This window comes from Pomacea canaliculata, linkage group LG4 (assembly GCF_003073045.1).
Source record: "Pomacea canaliculata isolate SZHN2017 linkage group LG4, ASM307304v1, whole genome shotgun sequence".
In the NCBI taxonomy this organism is placed as follows: domain Eukaryota; kingdom Metazoa; phylum Mollusca; class Gastropoda; order Architaenioglossa; family Ampullariidae; genus Pomacea; species Pomacea canaliculata.
Window position 1 is genome coordinate 1,005,867 of NC_037593.1, and position 23,029 is coordinate 1,028,895.

General features: G+C 41.3%; 2 protein-coding genes across 5 annotated transcripts; both read left to right on the forward strand.

Annotated features, from left to right (window-relative positions):
- Positions 1-1,282: 1,282 nt before the first annotated feature.
- Positions 1,283-11,320, forward strand: LOC112561780. 4 transcript variants are annotated; one of them, XR_003098719.1, is made up of 8 exons: positions 1,284-1,603; positions 2,824-2,973; positions 3,499-3,561; positions 4,168-4,362; positions 6,977-7,117; positions 8,740-8,930; positions 9,515-9,594; positions 10,593-10,730. XR_003098719.1 is itself a non-coding variant. In XM_025234499.1 (7 exons), the coding sequence occupies exons 1-7, from the start codon at positions 1,433-1,435 to the stop codon at positions 10,832-10,834; spliced, it is 1,164 nt and encodes a 387-aa protein (XP_025090284.1). In that variant the 5' UTR covers positions 1,283-1,432; the 3' UTR covers positions 10,835-11,320. The 4 variants fall into 4 exon arrangements, 2 of the variants coding, with proteins under 2 accessions (XP_025090284.1, XP_025090285.1); XR_003098720.1 differs by having other exon boundaries at positions 10,582-10,719; XM_025234499.1 differs by lacking the exon at positions 9,515-9,594 and having other exon boundaries at positions 1,283-1,603; positions 10,582-11,320.
- A 2,251-nt stretch (positions 11,321-13,571) lies between these two features.
- LOC112561783 (E3 ubiquitin-protein ligase RNF185-like) lies at positions 13,572-22,459 on the forward strand. Its single transcript, XM_025234503.1, has 5 exons — positions 13,572-13,811; positions 14,598-14,729; positions 15,051-15,105; positions 15,847-15,967; positions 18,583-22,459. The coding sequence occupies exons 1-5, from the start codon at positions 13,669-13,671 to the stop codon at positions 18,678-18,680; spliced, it is 549 nt and encodes a 182-aa protein (XP_025090288.1). The 5' UTR covers positions 13,572-13,668; the 3' UTR covers positions 18,681-22,459.
- The last annotated feature ends 570 nt before the right edge of the window (positions 22,460-23,029 follow it).

The window sequence follows — 23,029 nt, forward strand, 5'->3', positions numbered from 1 at the left end:
GAGTGTGGCCATCTTGTTTCCTACAAAGTCGTTGGTTCTGTGTTCTGTGTATGAGATCCGGGGGCAGCCTCCTCAGGCTCTTGTTCAGCAATGGCCGGATTCTCCTTTCCGTCTCGGCGAGTAGAGTCCACGTGTCACATCCGTAGAGCAGGATGGGTACTACCAGGGGTTTGTACAGCTTGTACTTGGTATAGTGAACCTTATCTTATGGCTATGCCACATCCTATCTAGTCTAGCCATTACCGCTGTTGTCGCGATCCTGATGTGGATATTTGACACGGAGCTGCCGTCCTTGGAGAGGATGATCATGTTAACAAAAACACGACCGTATGGGTGAAGTAAGGGCAGTAGTGTATAAAGTGTCAACCTGGCGTGTTTTTTCTAGTTTACATTTACATCTAGTCTGCCGCATACGGGTACCTTAACTATCAGAACTGAAATAAAACTGATTACACCCGAACAACCTTCTAATGTCCTCGATTCATTCTATTGCAGTGTGATGAGGTTTGATGTGGCTGGGTGGGAATGGACAAATACCCAAGTATTTCGATATTTTGTCTATCACGTCTGAATCAGAAATATATTTTAAATCTTTATAAATCGTTTGATTTTTGTCAGGGTTATGTTTTTTTTCTGTAATAGTTTTTTTTTATATATATATTTCAGAACCATTCAGAACACAGTGGCATAGGAATTATAGGGGCAAGATGGGCAGTGGTCCCCTCAAAAAAGAAACTGAGGGGACAAGAATATCTTTTGCCCCCCACTCCCATCCTACCCAGTGCTTGAGATGTGATTTTTCACAAAGTACAAAGAAGGTAGAGGAACCGAGAGATGGAGAGAAAAGACAAATCTTTCTTTACGATGGTAACAGAATAAGGAAGAGCTATATTCTCTTACACATAGCACAAAACAAATTCATTATCAAAGAAGACTCGGGGGGAGGGGTGTTGGTTTTTTGTGGGTTGTGGTTGTTGTTTTGTTTTGTTTTTTTTGCACACAGAATGTGATTAATACAAATATCGGGACATCGCTGGGAACCCGATGACCGCTGTATTAGGAGGAACCGCCATGACCCACACCCGTCGTCTGTAATTATAGTAATTACAGCAGCCTTCCATACCCACAATATGTACTGCCATCTCATTTATTGATATCAGAAGTAAAAAATAATTGAGTGAACAGCAGACTTCGCATGACAGTTTCTAAAAAGAAAGAACTTATTGATGGCGAGAGCTGCAGATCCAAGCGGCTAAAAATAGCGCGTAGGAAGACGATGGTGTGGAGTAGTCTCCCCTTGCCGACAGGGGGCGCGCGACGCCAAACGGAAACAAACTGTGGGGAGTGGTCCAAGGTGACTAGAGATCTCACAGGATGACACACAAACACTTGAGCAACAAGCACTGCATGTCCACGCGTTGAGTGCAGCATCATGGAGACGCAGAGTTCCTTTACCATGGAACTGTCAGCTATCGTCCTCAGCTGCTTGGCAGCGATTATCTTGTGCATCATCAAACTACCGCACGTCCTTGTAGTCGACGCTGTGTACACCGTGCTGGGTGGTGCTTGTACACTGTGGTACACCGCCGATGTCCTCAATGAGGTACGAATTTCTAGTCGTTGTGCTTCAAACTAAAGTGCTAATTATTCTCCAGTCTCTGTACTTACGTACCACCGTCATGAAGTGACATTTTCCATTCTCGCTAATAAACACCACTGCGGATTGCCATTCTCGAAATGTGTGATATATATGGTATTGATGTAGACAATGAAGATGGAATCTTTGAATAACAGCTGCTGAAATAATTTGATTCACCGTCAAAATGTCAGACACGTTTTACTTGCATTAACATAACCAGTTAGATCTAGAAACTATTCAGTTTCTACATTTATATTTAGATTTAAACATTTTATAAACTTTTGCAAATGGTAAAGAACCCTTTGTAAACGTTTATAAAATGTTTAAATGCTATCTGGGATATGTTCCCTTCTGGTTATAAAAATACAAGTGGACCATTCCATTTTTGTTTCGTTACAGCAGCGTTGTTTGATAAACCCTTACAAGTGACGTTTTTAAAGACCAACCTGAATGGTTTGCGTTTTTTGCAGATATCAGTAGATATGGACGATATAAACATAACCTGTAAATTTCAGCCTCCAAAACTGATCAGTTAATTAATTAACCGCTGCCAAAGTACGCGATTCGCACCTGCGATCAACGAGCCCCGCTAACAGTGTACTACGTGACGTTGGTACACCATTCACGACATTGCCAGTCGTCAACACCACACAGTGTACTACGTCACGCTAACCGTGTACTTCGTAACGTTGGTACACCATTCACATTACCAGCTGTCAACACCAATCAGAGCGACATGTCGGGTTATTCGGACGTTGAAACTGGCATTTCTCGTGCTAAAGTAGCAGTTTTTCAGAACCACGAGAAATGCAGACTGTCAGCGTCTGAATAATCTCAACTGCCGCTCATTCTCTCTCTCTGATTTGTGTTGACTGCAGGCAATGCTGTGAATGGTGTACCAACGTGACGTAGTACACTCTTAGCGGTGCTCGTTGATCGCAGGTGTGAATCGTAGTGGATAATTAATTAACAGATGGATTTGGAAGGCTGAAATTTACAGGTTAGTTTTATATCGCCTAGATCTACTGATATCTGCAAACGCAAACCGTTCAGGTTGATTTTTTAAGTCTCGATTGTAAAACTGACCTAAGCCAGCAGGCTAGAACAGCCGTCATAGGAAGCATTAAAAAATGGTACAGATGAAGAGACAGTTACTTTTATTTATTGACTTCTCCCATCCACAGTACAGCAGAGGGATCGTTCTGGACATACATCATATCTTCTTGGCCAAGATCCGAGTTGTTAACCTTTTGACGACGACAGTCAGCTGGTTGCTGATCCGCAAGTCTGTGGACATCACTACCAGGAGTGCTGTCAGCTTCTCTCGGTTTATCGTAAGTTGCCCACGATGACAATGTTAGCTTCGGTCATTACGTCTAGTTATGATCGCCTTCATACTGAAGCTTTTGAACGCAGGACTGCGTTATTTCATGTTCAGCTGAGTTTGTTACGTTTTGTTTGTTTGCATTTGTTTCGAGTCACCACCGCGTAGGGACAAAACAGAAAACTCTTACAAACCGACCTGTATAAAAAGGGTCAACTGTCCAAGTTAATCTGGTGATTCGATCTAAACTCGTACCTAATTAATGTAAAGCTCAAAATCAGTTCCTTTATATAGCACTGAGCGTCCGGGATTAGGTAGTTAGCCTGACTGGTCACACCAAACCTTCTTAAAATATTCTGTGGTGTTTATGGTCTTCCAGCATCCCAACATGCAATATCGTCATCAGGGGCAGCTCCTTCATATGTTCTAATGAGCACGCATGATACACGTGTAAGTCGGTTACTAACCAAAGACATGTGCCGACAAATGTATGTATTCACACCACTATAAGAATGCAATTTTTCTTCCTTTGCAGACCTACGCCATCTCTGCCATTGTCATGATTATGGCACACGGAACGAATAGCTTCACACGAGCAGTTAGTATTTGTTCCTGTGATTACACAACTTTTGATGACGTCAGTCACCGCGACCGACATGAACAAGGACGACAAGAAAGACGACCTGCAGGGCGGGCTCCAGAGGGAGGCCGCAGAAAATAAAATAGAAATGTAATCTTCGGACATGGGCATCTTTTGTAGACACTGGCATTTTCTCTGGACATGATCATTTTCTTTAGACGACATTAACGTGTTTACGAAAGGAACAACCATTTGACGCCGACTAAAGGGGGACTTGGCACTAGTACAATACTTTATATTAACAGAGTGCCAGAATAAGAGATTAAAGATGCTTTATGACTGGCATTGCTATTTCAGTGCCACTAGCTTACAAGACTACAGAAACTAATACCGCACATCATACTTCAGCCGCAAGCCTACAAGGACACCAACAATTAGATGGCATATCATGAGCATTTACTAGGAACATTCAAATTATTTTAAGATTTTAGTTACACTGATAAAATATGCTTATGAGAGTATCACTTGTTGACTCGCTTACTACAAAGACGTTGTTAGTCGATTTAGCTAACATGAAATCACGAAAAAACCCCGCGGGACTGACGTGCTGTACACCTGTGTCAGCATCTAGCTTACAGCACTATTCCCACCACCCTGTGGGCCGTGGTTCTGGGGATGCAGATGTTCAAAACTGGCACTCGGGTCAACGCCCACATCCGAACAAGTGACATCAACCTCTTTTTGGTTGTGGACATGTTTCTTCACCTCGTTCTGGGCCTGGCTGACATCATTCACCCATTCGTCATCGCCGACATCCAGGTGAGCAAGTGTGTCACCACCTGCTTAAACCACAGTGCGGCAAAGAGATAACAGCGCACTTTAGTGTAACTTTGATGTCCATGTGCGGTCATGTCTTTGTCGCTGTGCACATTTCATTTTAACAAGCGTTGTGTCTTGGACGTCGTGTATGTGTGCACCACCACGCGGAAATACCTTCATGATCATGAGCACATTCTTTCCCAGAATACAAACGATTGCCTTAATGCTGTCCAGACTAGGGAATTATTTCTGGACCTTAGACATGGCACTTCCCAAAAAATCGCATATTAAAAACAAAGCCAACAAGCTGTGCAGTACGAAATCAGAAATTTTCCTGAGCTGAAGATGAATACCTTAGCTAAAGCAAATACAAATATCCCCATGTAAATATTGTCGATCATTGCCAAGTCAACTACAGCAGACATGCGCTGATGTAAATTTTGTTAAATTGTTAATTACTGTTCATCAAATCACACTTATTCTTTCTTACGTTTCATCTTCGGCCAACGATCTCTCGAAGAACTTAGCCGTCCCATAAATGAGCTAGACGGTTTGGGACAATCAGCTTAGCGGGTGGAATGTCATGATTCTGCTGGACACTTCCACTTGCAGTCATAGCGGCACTTGTTCCTGCAAAGCATGCGTGAAGTCGCAACTGGCCAAGCGCTTTTATGAGCACCGACCACTTGTTCCTCCTCGCTCCATCCTAGCTCCACGACCTCCTCGCATTTGATTTCCGCAATCATCAGGGACGTCGCCCAGAAGAATTACGCTGCAGCATGCCATCCATGCTTTGTTCCTTGGTGCATCGCGTGAGGCTGAAGGGGAGACACTAACCATGAACTGGGTGACTATTCATCAGCCTGATCCCTCAGTAGCTGCCCGCAATACATCACCAGCCTCCAGATGAGAAAAAAGACAATGAGGGTTTTCCCATGCGGCCTATACCTTGGCAACGCCATGTGATTAAGCTATACTAAACAGATAGGCATAAAACTGCTCTGACCTAGACAACTTCCCGCTGGCGAAGAACCGTAACATCCTGGCTACGGACGACGACCCTGTATACTTACAGGTCTTACGCAAGGAGGTCCAACAGTCTATCCACAACCTGAAGGGTGGGAAGTCTCCAGCGGTCGATAACGTTCCAGTGGAGTTTCTCAAATTCAGGAGAGGAGACAGCGAACATACTGCCCTATGTTTGAAAATATGGAAAACTAAACAATAACTGCGAGAATGGATGCAATCCCTGGTCATACCCTTACCAAAAACAGGGGAACCAGAGGCAGTGCCCGAACTACCAAGTGATTAACCTCATTAGCTATCCAAGCAAAGTTATGCTGAAAGTGATTCCGAACCCCTAACACCAATGACGGAGGAATTTATCGCGGAAGCCTCGACAGAAACTTACAGGTTGTGGCATGTGATGCGGAAATTCGACATTGAAGAGGGTATCTTCCAAACCATCCAGTCGTTTTACACCAGTTCTGGGAACTCAGTACTCCTTAATAATTAGGTATGAGAACGCTTTTCGACGACGGTAGGTATTCGACAAGTCTGCCCTTGTAATGAGACCCGATGTCTCAGGTAGAACCAACGTCTCCTCATGGTATGCGCATGCGCTTAAGGTCACAATTCATGACTGGTTTGAAAGGCCCTTTCCTGTAAGACTCGATGTCCTGGGACTATTTAATAAAACTACATACACCGAACATCTTCCATGATCGCAAATCTCAAGTCATATTGTGCTCTCGACTGATTTGGTTTGATCGACGACTGTTGAAGAATAATGGAACATACTGGCTCACTCTTTGTTTGATAACCTGCACCAGCGGGTGTTTGATCGTCTGCTAACGAATAATTGAACGTCAAATCTAAATGAAAACAACATGGAAAATAAAAACATATACAACTGACGCTGGTTTCGACAAATAAAAAATCACGAAAATGTCTGCCAATCCATTGAGACATGTGCCGTAGAAGACACCCGTTCATCAACACCACCAGACCCAGTGTCTGCCTCTGGACAAACCACAAGGAGACGTAAGTTCTGAGACATCTTGTGTCGTTACACAGGCACAACATCTTTCGTGGGCTTCGTGATAGGTTTACCACAACCATGAGCACTGTTCGCCTCCTCACGCCAAACGTTTCTTGTTTTCTGGGTCACTCCCACAATAGCATCTACCTACATTCTTAACTCTTTCTTCTTCGTGTCAGGGGAATGCTTCCGTGGCTAGGTTACATTTTTTGCAAGCATCATTACTTTCGATTTCAATAATTGTTTTCTCTGAACAATGGTTCTACGAACCTTCCGATTCGCTCCTCTATTAGCCTGGCAAAGCCGGGCACGTTTGTGAAAACCGTGAACTGAAAACTGAGTTGAACTTAAGACGAAGGAACACGTGTACTAGATGAAGCTGGGGTCCATCATCCGTGTTTTGCTTGACAGCAACAAGCAGCAGCACTATCAACTAAACTAATCACAAATACAATAGGATGGGGAGGATTGCACACCATGCATGTCGTCTTTAAGGGCCTGGTTTGGAAGGGCTAGGTGGCGTGATTGCCTCATGCGGACCACATGACTCATCAGATGTTCTCTGTCTTTAAGGACCTGGAGCTGGACGATCTGCACGTGTACCAGTACCGCTTAAACGGCGCCGTCAGTCTTGGCAACGCCGCCTTTTCATGGGTAGCACGTCGCTTCCGGTTTGGCGACGAGAAGCGCGCCGTCATCCTGAGCCATTTCTTAGTGAGTTTGCTTCACTTGGTCTAATGTGACGACGATGTGCAATGTCTGCATAAATATCTTAGATACTTTCGTCTGTCAACAACTCTTTTACATCTACTTCGACAGAATGTCTTCACACACGCATATCAACAAAAACACATTACACATACACTGCCCTTTTGAGAAAATGATTAATGATTAGTCGATAAAGTATCAATTATACCCGGATAGGAGCTGTCGATACAATGCCTTACACAAAACCTGACCTGTCTACAAAAATGTCTTACATATTTCCCAACTGCTCGAAAAAAAAAGCTATTTTGCGCATAGTATGCAAATCGTGTTAAACCACTCGGCGTCCTCTGAAAGGTAAGAACCTTTCTTTCTCTCACACAAACCCTTGATACATGTACTACAAAATTTGCAGCTGGGCACACTTTTAACTCCTGAAGTAAACGAAGCATAAGTCCTAGGTGCCTATATTGTCAATGGCTCGTTTCGGATCCTAATCTACGGTGTCAGCCTCCCCAAGAAACTGAGTCTTTGCAGTCGAAGATAGTTCGAAGGAAGAACTTTACAGTTTGTACACCAATGTCCACATGTTATACACGCTGGAAAATCAGCGACACACGCTGACTACTTTAGTAGCGACTTCTGCTACTTCAACAGCGACACGCACTCCTCAACGTTGACTAAAGGCGACACACGCCCGACACAACAATGAAGCCATCGGCTAGTCTCACTCTGTCTCCACTCCGCGACTATTTCCTCTAATACTCTCACTCAGGGCTTATATACAGTGATACCTCGGTTCTCGAACATAATTCGTTCCGGGAGGACGGTCGAGAACCAAATTGTTCGAGAACCGAATCAATGAAACCCAAAGGAAATAATGGAAACTGGATTAATTTGTTCCAAGCCCCAGAAAATGCCTATTTATTGGCCTAATTTGTATATAATATATAGAAAAACATGAGTCTCAACAAGAAAAAAGAAATAAAAGTGTATTTATTAAAACAAAAACAAAAACAAAAACAAAATGTACTGTACAGTACAGTAAATTGTGTTTCATTTACTGTACCTGTACCAAACTTTATGGCAGGAGGGAATGAATGTGGAGGGAGGAGGGAAGGGGGATGGTTATTGTCACTGATGACGCAAGCTGGGTCGAATGAACGCCATTCGGCTCAACTCGGCTCAACTCGGCTCAACTCGGACGTTCGGATGTTCGAGTTCCAAATATTTGTTCGGATTCCAAGACAAAATTTTCTCGAATTTCCTGGTCGAATACCGATTTGGTCGAAAGTCAAGGCGTTCGAGAACCGAGGTATCACTGTACACTGTACAAGTTATCTAGAAACTTCCCGCATCTCTTCACACATGCGCTGTCTCACATCGAACATTCCAGTTACCAAGGCTTGCGTCAGTCACACTTGCTCATGCACTTGCTAGAATGATCTAGAGTAGACGGCTCTAGTCACAGCCGCGCGGCGGTCATCGGCAGGTCAGGCGGGGTCACATACCGCATCAAAGCGCTGACGGCGCCGGACGACACCTGGCACAGACAGCTACCACATTTAGTTTGTAATAGTGAGGCTTAGGTGTGGTTGAGACGCAGCACTAATTGTGATGGTTACTTGCAGAGCTGCGTGGTGATTCTGGCGGGAATGACGACGTGGCTGTCTTCCGGGATGCTGACCTTCACCTTCAGCACGCAGATCATATACCTCCGCAACGTCCTCATCATGCTGCCCGCAGTCATCTGCTTCTTGCGGAAGGACAACGGCGCCTTCTGGTTCCAGCACATATTCCAGCACTTCGCCAAGAAAGGCCGGTTTGTCACAATACTAAAGTGCTGATAGGCTGGGTGCACACCACGTCGCTAGGTTGTAGCTGTGCGCCTCATGCCAGGTCCTCAGCCACAATGATCCTGAAGTAGTTTTACCAACTGTATCACCTTAACCTAGCGCTTGCTGATCGCCCAGCCTATGGTAATCACGTAATGAGTAATATGGGGAATGTTCCCTTCAACATTCTCCTATAACCATCAGGTCACCCACAGCTACCTGTCCACTTTATATACACAACCTTCCTGGCCATTGAGAGCAGACAATTTAGCAGGGTCATTCTAAACGCTCATGTAATTTTCATGTTGAAAATTGTGTTGCCTGCAACAACCGCAGCTGAGCTGGAGACAGCGCCTGCTGATGCTAAAGAATTCTCAAGCTAGGTTCCGCTCTGACCAGTGAAAAAACAAGATGAGGCAGGTAGAGACGACCTGCAGGCCGCTCATCACCCTCGTAGTTCCATTCTTTCTGTACTGCTCCTGTTCCCCAGTAGGTGCAGGCTGTCCTCCAGCTCCAGCTCTCTCACACACTTCTTGTCTTCCCTGATTAACATACCGTGTGCTCTTTCTAGTTATCCGCAGGCCTGACAAGAGGGAGGGGCAGGGAGGGATGTTGTACCCAGGCCCACAGCTGTCGAGGGGTCCGGCTTTGGTCAGTAACTTTTTGTTCGTTATCTTTTTCTTTTAAGCAAAAGCAAAAAGAAAGGGCATCACGAGGAAAACATAAAGCTAGGCTTCACCACTACTAGACTTACTGCTACCTCCAATAATTGTACACAAATCTGTGACGATTGTGACATCAAACGTGCATTGGGGTGAAGAATATACACCTTGTATTGTCTGTAATCTTCGTTTCTTTGTCGAGTTTTTCGCGTCCATTGTGACATTTTCCTATAGAAAGGGTGTGAATAGTTTGATCTGACACTATTTGCCCTGTTAGTGACCACTCACGTGTACACAGCTCTCAAATGCTCATATTATGCAGTGTTGTAGATCCTGGTTGTTTACACGTTTTCTGTCTAGTTTAAGTTACTAAACGAAATGTAGACACTGCCAGTCAAATAACAACGTGTAAGACTATGTTGGAAAAATAATAAACGATTACAATTAATGATTAATGTAGGGGTTCGGAAAGACCATCTACCGCGGGACCAGTGATGACTTTCCACAGACCTGGTTATCCGTACTGTACTTGATCTCGCTGTGGAAACGTAGTGTGGTCCCAGGGTATAGTCATGTAGTGTGGTTACAGGGTGTAGTCCCAGGGTGTAGTCACGTAGTGTGATCCCAGGGTGTTGTCACGTAGTGTGGTCCCAGGGTATAGTCACGTAGTGTGGTCCCAGGGTGTAGTCACGTAGTGAGGTCTCAGGGTGTAGTCACGTAGTGTGGTCTCAGGGTGTAGTCACGCAATGTAGTCCCACAGTGTTGTCACGTAGTTTTGTAACGTCTGCTTATTTGTGCTCAGCTTTCGTTCTGTCTGACACTGCCCACTTCACCCATGCGAAACGCTTGACCAACGCACTCTCATTTGTAAACAGTAGCGACCGTTGCCATGCAACTTCTGTTTAAGATGTTTGTTAACTGGTGCATTGTATGGTATGGTTTGTGACTTATCTAAGCACACATTGCTCTTTTCGAGATTGTTCTCAGAAGTCCCAGCAGGAGTTATGTGTACGGACACTCGAAGAGGCGGGCCAGTTAAAAGACCGACGGTTGTACTACATGAGCATGGCTTGTCGTCCTGGCCAACAAGGCTGTGGGCACTTCCACGAGAGAGAAAAAGAGAGAAAACTAGTGACAGCTTTCTTCACACCTGGCTTCACATCGACATCGACCGTTCAAAAAAGAACTGTAAACTTATTGTTAGGCCCAGTACCTGGGGACATCGATGACTTGAACTTATACCTACAGGCATTTGCATCTTCGAACCTTCGAACAGACAATAACATCTATGACTTTAAAATACATTGTAGAAACTTGACCATTTTGTGATTTTTGGAAACTATCTTTTGAGGATACAAAATCGAAATTTTAAGAGTGAGGTTCAATTCAATGGCCAGACTTCAGACTTTTTAATCATCGTTCTCAACATTCACGTGTAACACACACAAAAAAAGAGTTTCTTAAACATGGCTTTATTAAAGGCGTGAACTTTCGCATTACTTTTTTCCCCATTTTCACTGGAGGTACTGTTATTGTATGTAGTCAAGTTGGGAGGGAAGAGGGGTATGTGTGCGCGCGCAGAGACTCTACCTGTGCAATTAGTGGCAGGTTCTCGGTGTGTCAGCAGTTGAGTACAGTTTGTGTAAATTTAGTAGTTAAGTGTTTTGAAAATAAATTTATTTTGAAAAAAAATACATAGACTTTAAAACCATGAAGTGTGCGAGTTGTTGTTTTTTTCCAAGTTCGAGTCAGCGTACCAAATTTCTTTGTTATGATTGAGTCTGCAGAGAAATGAAAAGCAGTATATGTAGGTCCCTGAGAAAACCAACCTTCGCCGGACAGAGGGGTTTATTAATCTACCGTCTTCCCTGACTCGCGTTGCGGAAGTTTTTTATTAATTTTTTGAGACAAACGCTGGCCACATCCCGTTTGGCAAGGTCGCATCTACCGGGTGGTCCACAATCACAAAAATTAGGTTATCATGTAGCTTCCATTTGGGGAGAGAACGGCTTCATTCCCAAGATCGAGTATCCTGACAACGCTTCAATACCCTGTTTCCTGCTCGCTCTCAAATGAGTTTTGTTCCTTTTCTGGCAGAGCTCTACGACCTGTTCTTTACAAAGTACTAACACGAATTAACTGTTAACAAGTCAATGTTTACCGGCATTTTTTTTTATAACTTTGATAATCCTATGCTGTCGACTCTCACCTGTATACCAGCAATCCAGAGCATCCAAAATTGTATTTCTGACATTAGACTAGTTAACAAGTTAAAACTAAATGACGAAAAAAACCCAGAAGATTTAATTTTTTCAAAGAGCAAGAGTTCACCCTTCGCTGCCTGTCTCTGTTCTGGTAGGCGATGCCGATGTTCCTTTTGTTACTTCAACACATAACGTAATGTCTACTGACGTGTCACTTGATGAACATGTTTCTCACATCTGTCGTTCTGCATTTTCTATGAGCTGTGGAAGATCAGCTCCATTCGTCATACTCTGTCCATCTCAACCACCAACATTCTCATCTGCTCATTTGTTCTTGGTAGCTGTCCACAGCACCTCATTGAAAGTCCAGAACTCAGCTGTTCGTCTCGTTTTCCAGATCGTAAATGTGAACATGTCACACCACTTCTTCGCTCTCTTCATTGGATACCAGTTAAAACTAGAATAGACCACAAGCTGTCAACTCTATACTCCTCCATCCACTACTTTACTGAAATCTTGTCTGTCTTGCCTCTTGCCTGAAACCTTGGCTCCTCATCAGACAGACATTCTGTCCTCCCTCCCACAAAGACAGTAACATACGGACAACGGACGTCCTCCCTCTGTGCTGCTAAGCAGTGGAACTCTCTTCCTCATCACATTCGCCGCTCAGACTACAAGGCTACATTCACACGCTCTGTGAACACACATATCTGTTCACTAAGTACTGTCCCTGAATTACTATTCTTAACTCCCTGGCAACACTGTCTGTCATGCTAACAGTCATGTCACGACTCCATCTTACACTGTGTATAGTGTCTACATCCCTTCATACCTTCATCCACTGCTTTACATTCTACTCTTGTACCTCATCTTTATGTTCTTCAGGGTATCTATACGTACCTCACTGTCCACTGGCTGTTATCTTGTACCTCATCTTTATGTTGTTCAGTGTGTCTTTACATACCTCGATCACTGTCCCCTGGCTGTTATCTTTCATTTATCGTTATTGGCCTGCACAGAGAATGAGATCTGTCTTGGTCGTGATATTGCGCGTTATAACCATTACGATACCTCAAAATTCCTTCACAGCTGTAAAGTTGCAGCATCTTGGAAACAAAATGATATCTTGAGATTTATGTATACCAGGAATAATAACATATTCAAACACAACCTTGAGTTCTTGATAAAATCGTTAGACTGTCCCCTAGCCAATGGTTTTCACTTTATTTTGTCCACGAGCCTTTTGTTCGTAAAAGTTCATATAAATATTCTTAAAATATGTAAAGATAAGAAAGAAAAACAAATGATACTTAATATAGCCTAACTTAAATTTCAAAAATCGTTTCAAACTAAGAGACTTAGACATTGATATAACAATTAGGCTGGGCACCCTTTAGACTTTTGTCAACGAAGGTCGCGAGTACAGACTTGTCTGATGTGTGGTCTGTGGTCAAGGAACCGTCTGTGTGCCTCAGTCAGTCGTGTCTTGACCGTCACCTGTGGGCTGTGGTTGTGGGGACGACATGGACGCGGCAGCAGACAGGGCCACCACTCTTGTCTCTAGTGGGCGATAGTCAGCAGGTCGTGTACAGGACGATCAGTCTAGTCTTTGACCTTCGTAAGTCAGGTCTTCCTGTGACCACCGCGGAGTCCACTACCCTCCAGGGTGTCTTGAGGACAGTCTCCCACTCCCACAGGGTGTGTCCAGGGCAGAACACGGGGAGTAACTGTGAAAGCACAAGGAGGCAACTGGCTGATCTCCCTTGCCCCGTGTGCACATGCGCAATGCAACGTATCACAGTGGACGTCAGTCGCTGTTAATCTTAGGTTTCCGTAAGATGTGAAAAATTAAGTTCACAATGAGTACTGATACAACAAACAACACCCCGTCTTCAAATGGAGAGGGGTCGACGACAGAAGATTCTGCAGGAACCTATGAATGTAATATTTGTCTTGAAACAGCGAACGACCCAGTTGTCAGCATGTGCGGACATTTGTTTTGGTATGTGTGTGCGTAGATTGAGCAGAGAGTAGTTCGGTCGGTGGTAGTAGTAGAGAATGTTGCTAGCACAGGCCATGCTATCCTATTCTCTTATTTTTTCTGAATGATTCAATCCAATTCAATGCAATATAGCAGTCGTGTGTGCTTTGTTTTGCTGAGAAATAGAACATACTAGAATGTTTAAGAAATCAGCGAAGTCGAATACATGGATTGTCATCGGATTTAAGATCAAAACTTTACCCTGGGGTAAAATCTTTAATGAAAAATAGTACAGTGTATGCGCTAAGTACAGTTGATTTTTTTCACACAGCAATAGACTGGTGTAGTTATTTTCCTATTCCACTACATAATACAACCAATGCAAATCTGTGCATATGGCTAAAAATGCCCCCATGACTTATAACCAATAAATAAAGTGTGAACCTAGTGTGAACAGGAGAGATGACTTGGAACACTAGATTTACGTAGTACTGAAGTATTAGACTTTTACTTTTTGCAAATTAGGGCATACTAATCAAGGAAAAATAAAGACTGCATTCGGACAAAATGCTCATATCTATATATTACATTTATATGCTTTTTTAAATTGTTAACTTCATTTGAGCATACTCTTTGTGTTAAATATTGGTACACATGCTGAACACAAGTATGTTCGCCTGTCCATCACTGGTGCTAATGTTTGTGTCACTCCAGTCCTTTTGTCCTTTTGTTGTTAAGTTTATACATCATCAGAATCATTCATTTTTATTTAACATAAGAAACAAATATAGACCAATCTTCTTTTAGTTGGCCATGCTTGCACCAGTGGTTGGAAACAAGGCGGCAGAGACCGACATGCCCTGTGTGCAAGGCTGGAATAAGCAAAGACAAAGTGATCCCCATATATGGTCGAGGTAATCCAAATCCACAAGATCCAAGGTTGGTTCAGGAAATGATTAATCTTTTCTTAGTTTTCTTCTGTATCTTTCTCTCATTGAAAGAGAATTTTTTGTGGAGAAGGGGGGAGTGGTGATGGTGGTATTATTATCATTGTGCATGTATAGAACAAAATTTTAATGTGTAATAAAGAGTCACTTATTATTTCCTCTACGCCAGATTTTTTAGTAGAAATAATTTATATTTTATGCAGTCAAATGCAAGTTCACATTTTCTGGTACCTCTGCTATTTTCATCCTCTCTTTCACCATTAACGGGCCACATTCTGATATACTATTTGTTTGTGTGTGTTTCTTTTTAAAGAGAAAAGTTGCCACCAAGACCACCAGGACAGAGATCTGAACCTGAAGGCTCGGGGGTTAGTGTTTCACCAACAACCATCTCTTGCTGTGCTTATGTGGTTACCTCATCCTTTTCCAGTTTTAAATGATAAGAGAGAAACTTAAAAGCCAGTTGAAAGCTCGTCATGGTGTTGTTTAGTAATCAAAAGTAGCTTGTAGATATGACTGACAGATGCCCTAGACCAGTGGTTCTCAAAGTATTTGGACCCCGGACCACTTAAGTAAAAAATATGGCGGACCACCAAGGCCTAAAAATCAGTCTGTACTATGAATTTCAAATTTAAATTGCTGCATTTGTTTCATTACAATTCAAAACTAAATGTCCTTTTGTGACAGTAGTATAGTAATAAGTGGACATAAAACTACGTTATTTGTAATTAAAATGTTAATGCGAGGAATGCATCACTTTTAACATCACTTTGCCGACATATGACAACTGTCAGCCGCAGACCACCTGACTTATGCACTTTGAGAACCACTGCCCTAGACCAAAGTAATGTTTCCTCTGTGTTTGGTGTGGTGAAGATGCACTCCTAGTCATGGCATCCACTTCACACTATGTATGAATGCATGTGAATCAACATACAAGCCAGTTGAGAACATGCTAATGCTGGGAGTGTGCTGTGCAGGGAAAGAAAGACTGCTGGATAGTGTGTTACTGAAATTGCCATAAAATCATAAATGGCAGTACAATCTAAAGCAGCATCAAATGAATAGCAGCTGTTGCAAACTGCTGAAATTTCTGCATTTGTTTCTAGGCTTTTCACAACTTTGGATTTGGTGGTGATGGAGGTTTTCAGTTTTCCTTTGGAATAGGAGCTTTTCCTTTTGGCATCTTTGCCTCAGCATTCAACTTTAATGATGGAAGACCTGCACCTCGTAAGTACATGGGGCAACATTTGTATCTATGTAGACTGATGTTTTCCACACATTAAAAAGTGCTCCTAAATGTGAGGCTAAACTAGCCATTCCGAGACATGTTGAAAGGTAAAGTCATGCAAGCCAAGCTCAAGGGGTTGCTTGTACATGTTTCTCAACTTTAAAATTGTTCAAAAGAAGCAAATTAAGAAACATTATTAAAAATCACTTTTATACTAATTAGATGCATTGCTTGGATAAAACATTTTGTGTGAGATTCTAAATTTAAAACATCTCAAAGCTGTTCCAAATCTGCCAAAATAGTGATATCCATTGTTTTCAGAGTTGGTTTCATAGAAAAACTTGTGTTTACAGGTAAATAAACAGGAAATTTCATGACAAAATAAAATTACAAAGAATTGTTTGAGCAGTTTGGATTTCAATAACCCAATATGATAATAACTATTGAAGAGATTATGTTGACTACTAACACAAGTACAGATAGCTCTGATATAATGAATGTTCATCAATCTACTGTCTTGGATTAAAATTGTCAAATGTGACTTACATGTGATTGGTTTAAACTCTTTGGCATTTCCACGGTATTTACTATGCTCACCAGCCAGATCTGCCACACATGCAAGTTAATTAATTAATAAAATTAATCAAACTTGAATTTGACAAGTAAACAATCCATCTAGTAGCTCTGCCTGCTGGTTATGGACTGGCTGATGCTGATGGCAGTGATATGTAGCAGAAGTGCAGCTTAAAATAGTTTGAAAACAATTTAAACAGCTCAGAAATTGTTATACACTGTTTTACGAATTTTCGCATAAAACTGCAAAGCCTAAAACTTTTTTTTAAAAGAAGTAAGCAAGTTTAAAGAACATGGGTATTTATCACTGTTAGAGAGGGCATTACTTAGTTTATCATTTATCTTAAAATTATATTTGTCAGTTTTGAATTAGTAAATTTGAATGTCTGAGATGCATTAAGTGCTAATTGGCTTTTTAGCCATGCATATTGTCCAAGCAAGGTTGTCTTGAGCAAATTATTCATGTTGTATTTCATGTATAGAGCTGCAAAGTTGATCCATTAAAAAAAAAAAAAAACCTGACGAAAGTTAGTTGTAGTTCCTGTAGCCAAAATCACATTATCTGCATTTATTAATCCTGGCTACACTACAAATATATGATCAACTCATGCATAAGACACATACGTGGATGAGAATGGCCAGACTGCTTGTTCCCAATTCACTGTGTCCATTTTTATATGAATACTTGTTGCTTGATGTCATGCTTGTATCTTGGTTTTACTATTTTTAGTGGTGATGTCTACTTTAAAGGTATACTCAAGGCTGTGGTGACAATCAAATGGTTAAAAATTATATTGAGTTACGATTGCAGTTAACGAGAGTAATGTAGAAGAAATAAATGATTCGTTTCTCACTTTATTACCACTTATTAGCATTATTTAGGTTACTGATATTTATAAAAATTGAAAAAATCCAGGTAAATCGACCCTTGTGTCCTTCCGCAGAGTAACCGTGATAGCTTCCCGAGACAGCAGAGAAACTTGCGTGTGACATAGAACCAAGACAGACAGGAAGTGTCGGTGATCATTGCTAGGATTTGAATTCATGATCAGTGGTGTCTCATTAGTTAATTTAGCTTTTAAAGTGAACTTTTCAAAGCATAGTTTTAAAAATTATAGAAAACAGTCTGTCTCATTTGGTAAGCAGTCTTGGTCATAGGTCATAAGGTCACGTGACGGAGAAGGAGACTTCGTCTTAGCAAATGAGTCCTGTGCAATTTCTCTTATTAAACATAACATTCTACAAAACATTCAACTTTTTCCACATGAACAGACTCTAAAATAGACGAGATTCAAATTGGTCCCACTCTTTACGAGATTCTAAGCAGTTTTATTTTGCCTTTTCAATCTCTTTAAGTAGGATGCACACAAATGAGCAAAGAAAGTATGGAGGCTTATTACCCATTGCAGCCATCTATCAGTGCCTGTTGAAAATTCCTAATAAATTTTTGTGTGTGCACTTCTATGATACTTATGCAGTCACTATTTGCAGCTTATTGAATATTGAGAATGCAGTCTCATAATAGAAATAAAGAGGGGAAAGAAAGTTTACAGTAGCAAACGCAGTAATGCAAGATTGCCATGTGGGATTTGCAAATCAAATATCTACATATATAAAAAGTGAAAAAAAAAATCTGCTTTTTTTCTGGGGACTATGGACTGACCATTGGTTCAAGTGAAGGTAGACTTTAATGCAATACCCGTGTTTAGTTTTAGTTTATTCCTTGTTGCTCCCTTGAGGAGCATAGGGCCGCATCAGCACCTCACCAGCGGATCCGGTTTTGGGCAGCTCCCTTCAGCTGATCCCATGCGGTTCCGATGTCCTGTGCCTCACTTTCTACTGTTCTTTTCCAAGTCTGACAATACCAGTGAGGCTTCAATTTCTTTTGAGTATGGGGAATCTGGGCGAGTTTGGGGGTCATCGGATGTTAACAGAATTATTGTGATCAGCAGTAGCAAAAAAAAAAAAAAATTTATCTGCAAAGTAATAAGATTCATGTAAGAAAAGATGAGTTGTAAATAAATGTAACTGTTTGTTGCAGCCCCCCAGGGTTCGCCACAAGAGGCAGAAGAACAGTTCTTGTCCAAAGTTTTCCTGTGGGTGGCCATCATTTTCATCTTCTGGCTACTCATAGCATGATTGTCAGGACAAGGGCAACAGAAAACCATTCATTTCTTTTCATACTTTTAGTCACGGTGCATAAGTCATTATACTTTCTTTACACATTGGTGTTTTCCTTTTTTTGTTGTCATGGTATGCCAGATGAAATGTAAGAAAGTAATCGCAGAAAAGCTTGTGTGAAGAATGTCTCCAGACAAGCACAGCCAGACTCTTTCCTGGTAATGTTACAGGCATGATGCATTCTTCTTCACACCAACAGAGACACTGAGTCCTGGTATTTGACACTGACACTGACTCTCTGGTACTGGACGCTCACAGTTGTCACTGAATTTACAGTGCTGTATGTGATGGTATGTCATCACGTGGTTGCCTCACCCCTTTCAAATAAGGGACCGAGTAGAAAGGGTTTCTTCATGCATTAAATACATGGATAACAGATCGTATATGTTGGTTATAAATTATGACTTGTAATTGGTGTTAAGAGTTTGAACTCATAAGAGTTTGTTTTATAACTTGGCTCCAGTTGGACGTTGTACAATTCTCAAAGTGTCACCATTGTAAATTCATGTTGCAGTAGTTGGAAAACACGACACATGTCCTAGAAAGTCAGGGTTACAGAAACCCCACCCTATATGATTCATTTGTTTGTGAGTGTGCATGTGTATATATAAGTATAAAAGAACAAAATACGTCTTTTAAATTACTTGTGAGGTTTCAGTTTGAAGTGGTTTGTGAGTGTCCCTTCAATCTCTTGTAAGAGTGAGATCTAGGTGAAGATGTTCTTGTGATGATGTTATGATGCATTTGATGAGCTGCAATGTAGTTTTCAGCGATTGTGATCTGGAAATTTTGTGTGATTCTGGGCTTGCCTTATGGCATCCTGCTTGCAGTTATCAAGTTAGTAATTTAAATAGTAGTCCAGAAATCTGGTCATGTAAACTTAGCAAGAATTTTATACATAGAGTGAAAAGTTTTTATGCATATATTAAACAGAAGATGAATTTGCATGGGATGTAACTTAAGGGAATATTGAAATAGTGGAACCTCTGGAATACAGTCCTCAACATTACCATTCTTCACATGCTCTGATGATTGTTCCTTTGATGTTGTTTAGACTGGACTATTCCAGTTACTTCCCACACCTGACTTAGAGTAATAACTTTATGTCCAGCAGCCTTCCAGACTACATAAACCATGACAGTGACAGCTTCATGGTGCCAAAGCCAATTTTCCAAACTAAATAAACCATGGCATACATAACATGCTCAGCTTTGTAAAAAAATTGTAAATGCCACTTGATTTTCACAAAACTTGTCAACTGTCTCTTTCAGAGATGATTGCTTTTGAGCTTACCTTGGTTCTTGTCACAATCCTCCTGGTTGATTTGAATTTTTCTTTTGATCATTTTTTAAGGGTTTTGGCTATATGCGAGTTTCAGAACATGAGTAGCACTGCAGCTACATTGGAAAGCAAAATACTTTGAGATGACCTCACACTGTTCAGTGAAGGTGGATTAAGGAGGGTCATCAGCTTATTATGACCTGTAGCAATGATGTGAGAGGACCTGCAGCCTTCAAGTATTGGGAGCTGAAGACCATTAGGGTAATTTGATGAGGCAAAGTGGTCAACCCAGGACAGTGACAGTTGAAGGCTCACAGTGCAAGCCCTGTGCTCCAGGATCTTCTCTGTAGACATCAAACAGCAAGTTTCCCCAAGCCACTGCCTTTGCCACTGCAGTTTGGAGTAGTTGTTTTTAAAAATCAGTTCTTGATATTATGCATAAGGTTGATACTTTTTTATTACCGGGAAAACGAAGAAATTCAGAAAGTCAGAACAACCCAAGACTGCTTGCAGTTATTTGGGACACTTGTAAACATTTTCAGAGTTTGAAAGTTTATGATGTGTGTTCTTGAATCATATGAATGGCAGTCACAAGAACAAGCTCCACATCTTAAGATCCCTTCCACAGAGAGAATTTTGCTTGATTTTTAAAAGCTTTGATTGAGTGCATTATTAAAGCAGTTGGCATCGCTGTGGTATCAAGGTTTTTAAGCTGGAAGATGTGCACTATAAAAATAATATTGTTGTGTGTAGGTACCACTTGTCTGGGGTTTCCATGCTAGTTAAATTGAATTCTTCTTATACAGTTTGCTCTGACAGATGCAAAAGTCGTCTTAGCTACAGCTACATTAATATGTTTGTATTGAATGAATTAAGCAATTCCAGAAAGCTGCACAAATGTGTACAACGTGCTCATAAGGTTCATTGAGCTACCTACATTAGCAAACACTTATAGGACTTTAAAATATTTGTGCATGTCTTTGTTCACAAGGATATAAGCAGCAGGTTTTGGTTATGTTACATAATCCAGAGAACAAAAATTGTACGTTTCATTCCAGTTTATTTATGGAAATATGATTTCTTTTTTGTAATTAATTTATGTCTAGAATTTATTTTTCAGCTCATCACCCACATCAGGTAAGGAGGTTTAGTTTAAACTATCACTTGTATTGCTGGGTGTCTGTCACTTGTATTACTAGGATCAATAGCATTTGTTGCTGAGTGGTTTCTTTCACTGCCGTGGTGTTAATAACATTGTGCCAGGTATCAGTTGTAGGATATTGTGCAGATCATCTCATTTATTTCCAAGGTTCACTCATTTGTTCATGAAGCTTGCTTTTTTTTTTTTTTAAGTTATGTGTAGGCATCTATTAGTTTGGATATTTTTATGTTCACAACTCAACTGTCAAGGCAACTGCATGTTGGCAAAACACTTGCCATCTGATTTTCACACAACTGAATGATTGGAACTAGTTTTGCCTGTCATGAACCTCAGCAACAGACCAAACACTTGGCTGAAGAGGATCAGCAAGGGTCACCTGAGTCTGTTACTCTTCTTTATCCAGTTTGTATCTTGGCATCACATCACTGTCTGGCTTAAAAAGAAATTTATTGATCTATTCCTCAGCAAGTGGCATAGCATGATATCTGAAAACATTAAGAAATAGGGGATTTGTTTAGAATTTTACTGTCTAGTATAAATACACAGCAGAGACATTTACTGTGTGCAGTCATTTCTCTTATATAAAATTGTTTGCCCGCTGCCTTTAGTAGCATGCTGATGTATTTTGTTGGAATCACAATGGCTATAAAGTATTCAGAAGAGAACTTAAAATAGGTCTGTTTGTACAGCAGCTATTGTGCATTGCCAAACTTTGAGGCACTGTTCTTCAAAGGGTTTTATTTTAATGACTTCAAAACATTTTAACGGGAAATTTTTATCATGGCAACACAAGTCTAATGTTTCTAAAATGCTTAAGTTTCAGTCTGATACAGTTTTGATGGCATCGACAGTTTTGCTGTCAGATTGTGTCTTAAATGATTGGACACCATTTTGTTGTAGTGATTATTGCATCACTAATGAGGTGCAAGGAGTTATTTTTAAAATTGCATCAGAATGGAAACCAGGGGGAGATTATTACTTAATCTTATTTTTGAGACTTTGTGTCCTTCAGGGAAAAACTTGTAGACAGAATGTAAAACTACTATAAAGGTAAGAGAAGTGAGTACTTTTTAAAGATCAGCCTAAATTTGTTTTTTAAAATATCCAGTCCTTTGTTTGTTTAAAATATACAGTTTAAAATATAAAGAGGGTTAGAGAAACACAGCAAGAACGTCATGTGACATAATCTCCATTGCAGCTTGTATATTGCATGTAATACAGACAGTAATTATGTTGTACATGTGTAAGTTGTACATGGGTCACGTACCACAGAAGTAAACTTTGTTGAATAAAACCAGTCTTTTCTCTTTGAGGTGATAGTGACGGTCAGCATGAGTGTAGCATGTTGTCTCTCACCATGACTTGACATGGTGTGGAAGTCAGTCTCCTACAGCAGATACACAGTACACCACTAGCTCGCCAACAGGCTTTGACTTACATGCTACATGTGAACTGTAGGCTAAGTGGTTAGCCATGTAGCTAGCCCGGTGAGGTCGCTGTTGTCAGCGCTGAATATGATCTTCCCACCTGCGAGGGGACAGTTGCTGATGTGCAGTTCACCGGACCTTGTGAGAACGTGTCGAGGGACTAGGAATTCAAAGAATGCTGCATTGTGGGCACTCATCATGACGGGGTGGCTTGTCCCACACGCACCCACTCGTGTCTTCCAGTCATGATGAGTGCGTGTGCCACCCGTCATAGTGAGTGTGTGCCACCCGTCATGATGATTGCGTATATGTGTGTGTGTGTGCCACCCGTCATGATGATTGCCTATATGTGTGTGTGTGCCAGACGTGCGTTGATGCTCGAGTCCAGTTTGCTGTGCGTGCACAGGCTGCTGTCCTTCTTCATTAGGTGTCCGTTA

Coding starts and splice junctions, on each gene's coding strand:
- LOC112561780 (XM_025234499.1), top strand. CDS start 1,433: ATGGAGACGCAGAGTTCCTTTACCATGGAACTGTCAGCTATCGTCCTC. Junction 2,974..3,498: donor TCAGCTTCTCTCGGTTTATC/GTAAGTTGCCCA, acceptor CTTCCTTTGCAG/ACCTACGCCATCTCTGCCAT. Junction 3,562..4,167: donor CGAATAGCTTCACACGAGCA/GTTAGTATTTGT, acceptor CACCTGTGTCAG/CATCTAGCTTACAGCACTAT.
- LOC112561783 (XM_025234503.1), top strand. CDS start 13,669: ATGAGTACTGATACAACAAACAACACCCCGTCTTCAAATGGAGAGGGG. Junction 13,812..14,597: donor ATGTGCGGACATTTGTTTTG/GTATGTGTGTGC, acceptor ATCTTCTTTTAG/TTGGCCATGCTTGCACCAGT. Junction 15,106..15,846: donor CTGAACCTGAAGGCTCGGGG/GTTAGTGTTTCA, acceptor ATTTGTTTCTAG/GCTTTTCACAACTTTGGATT.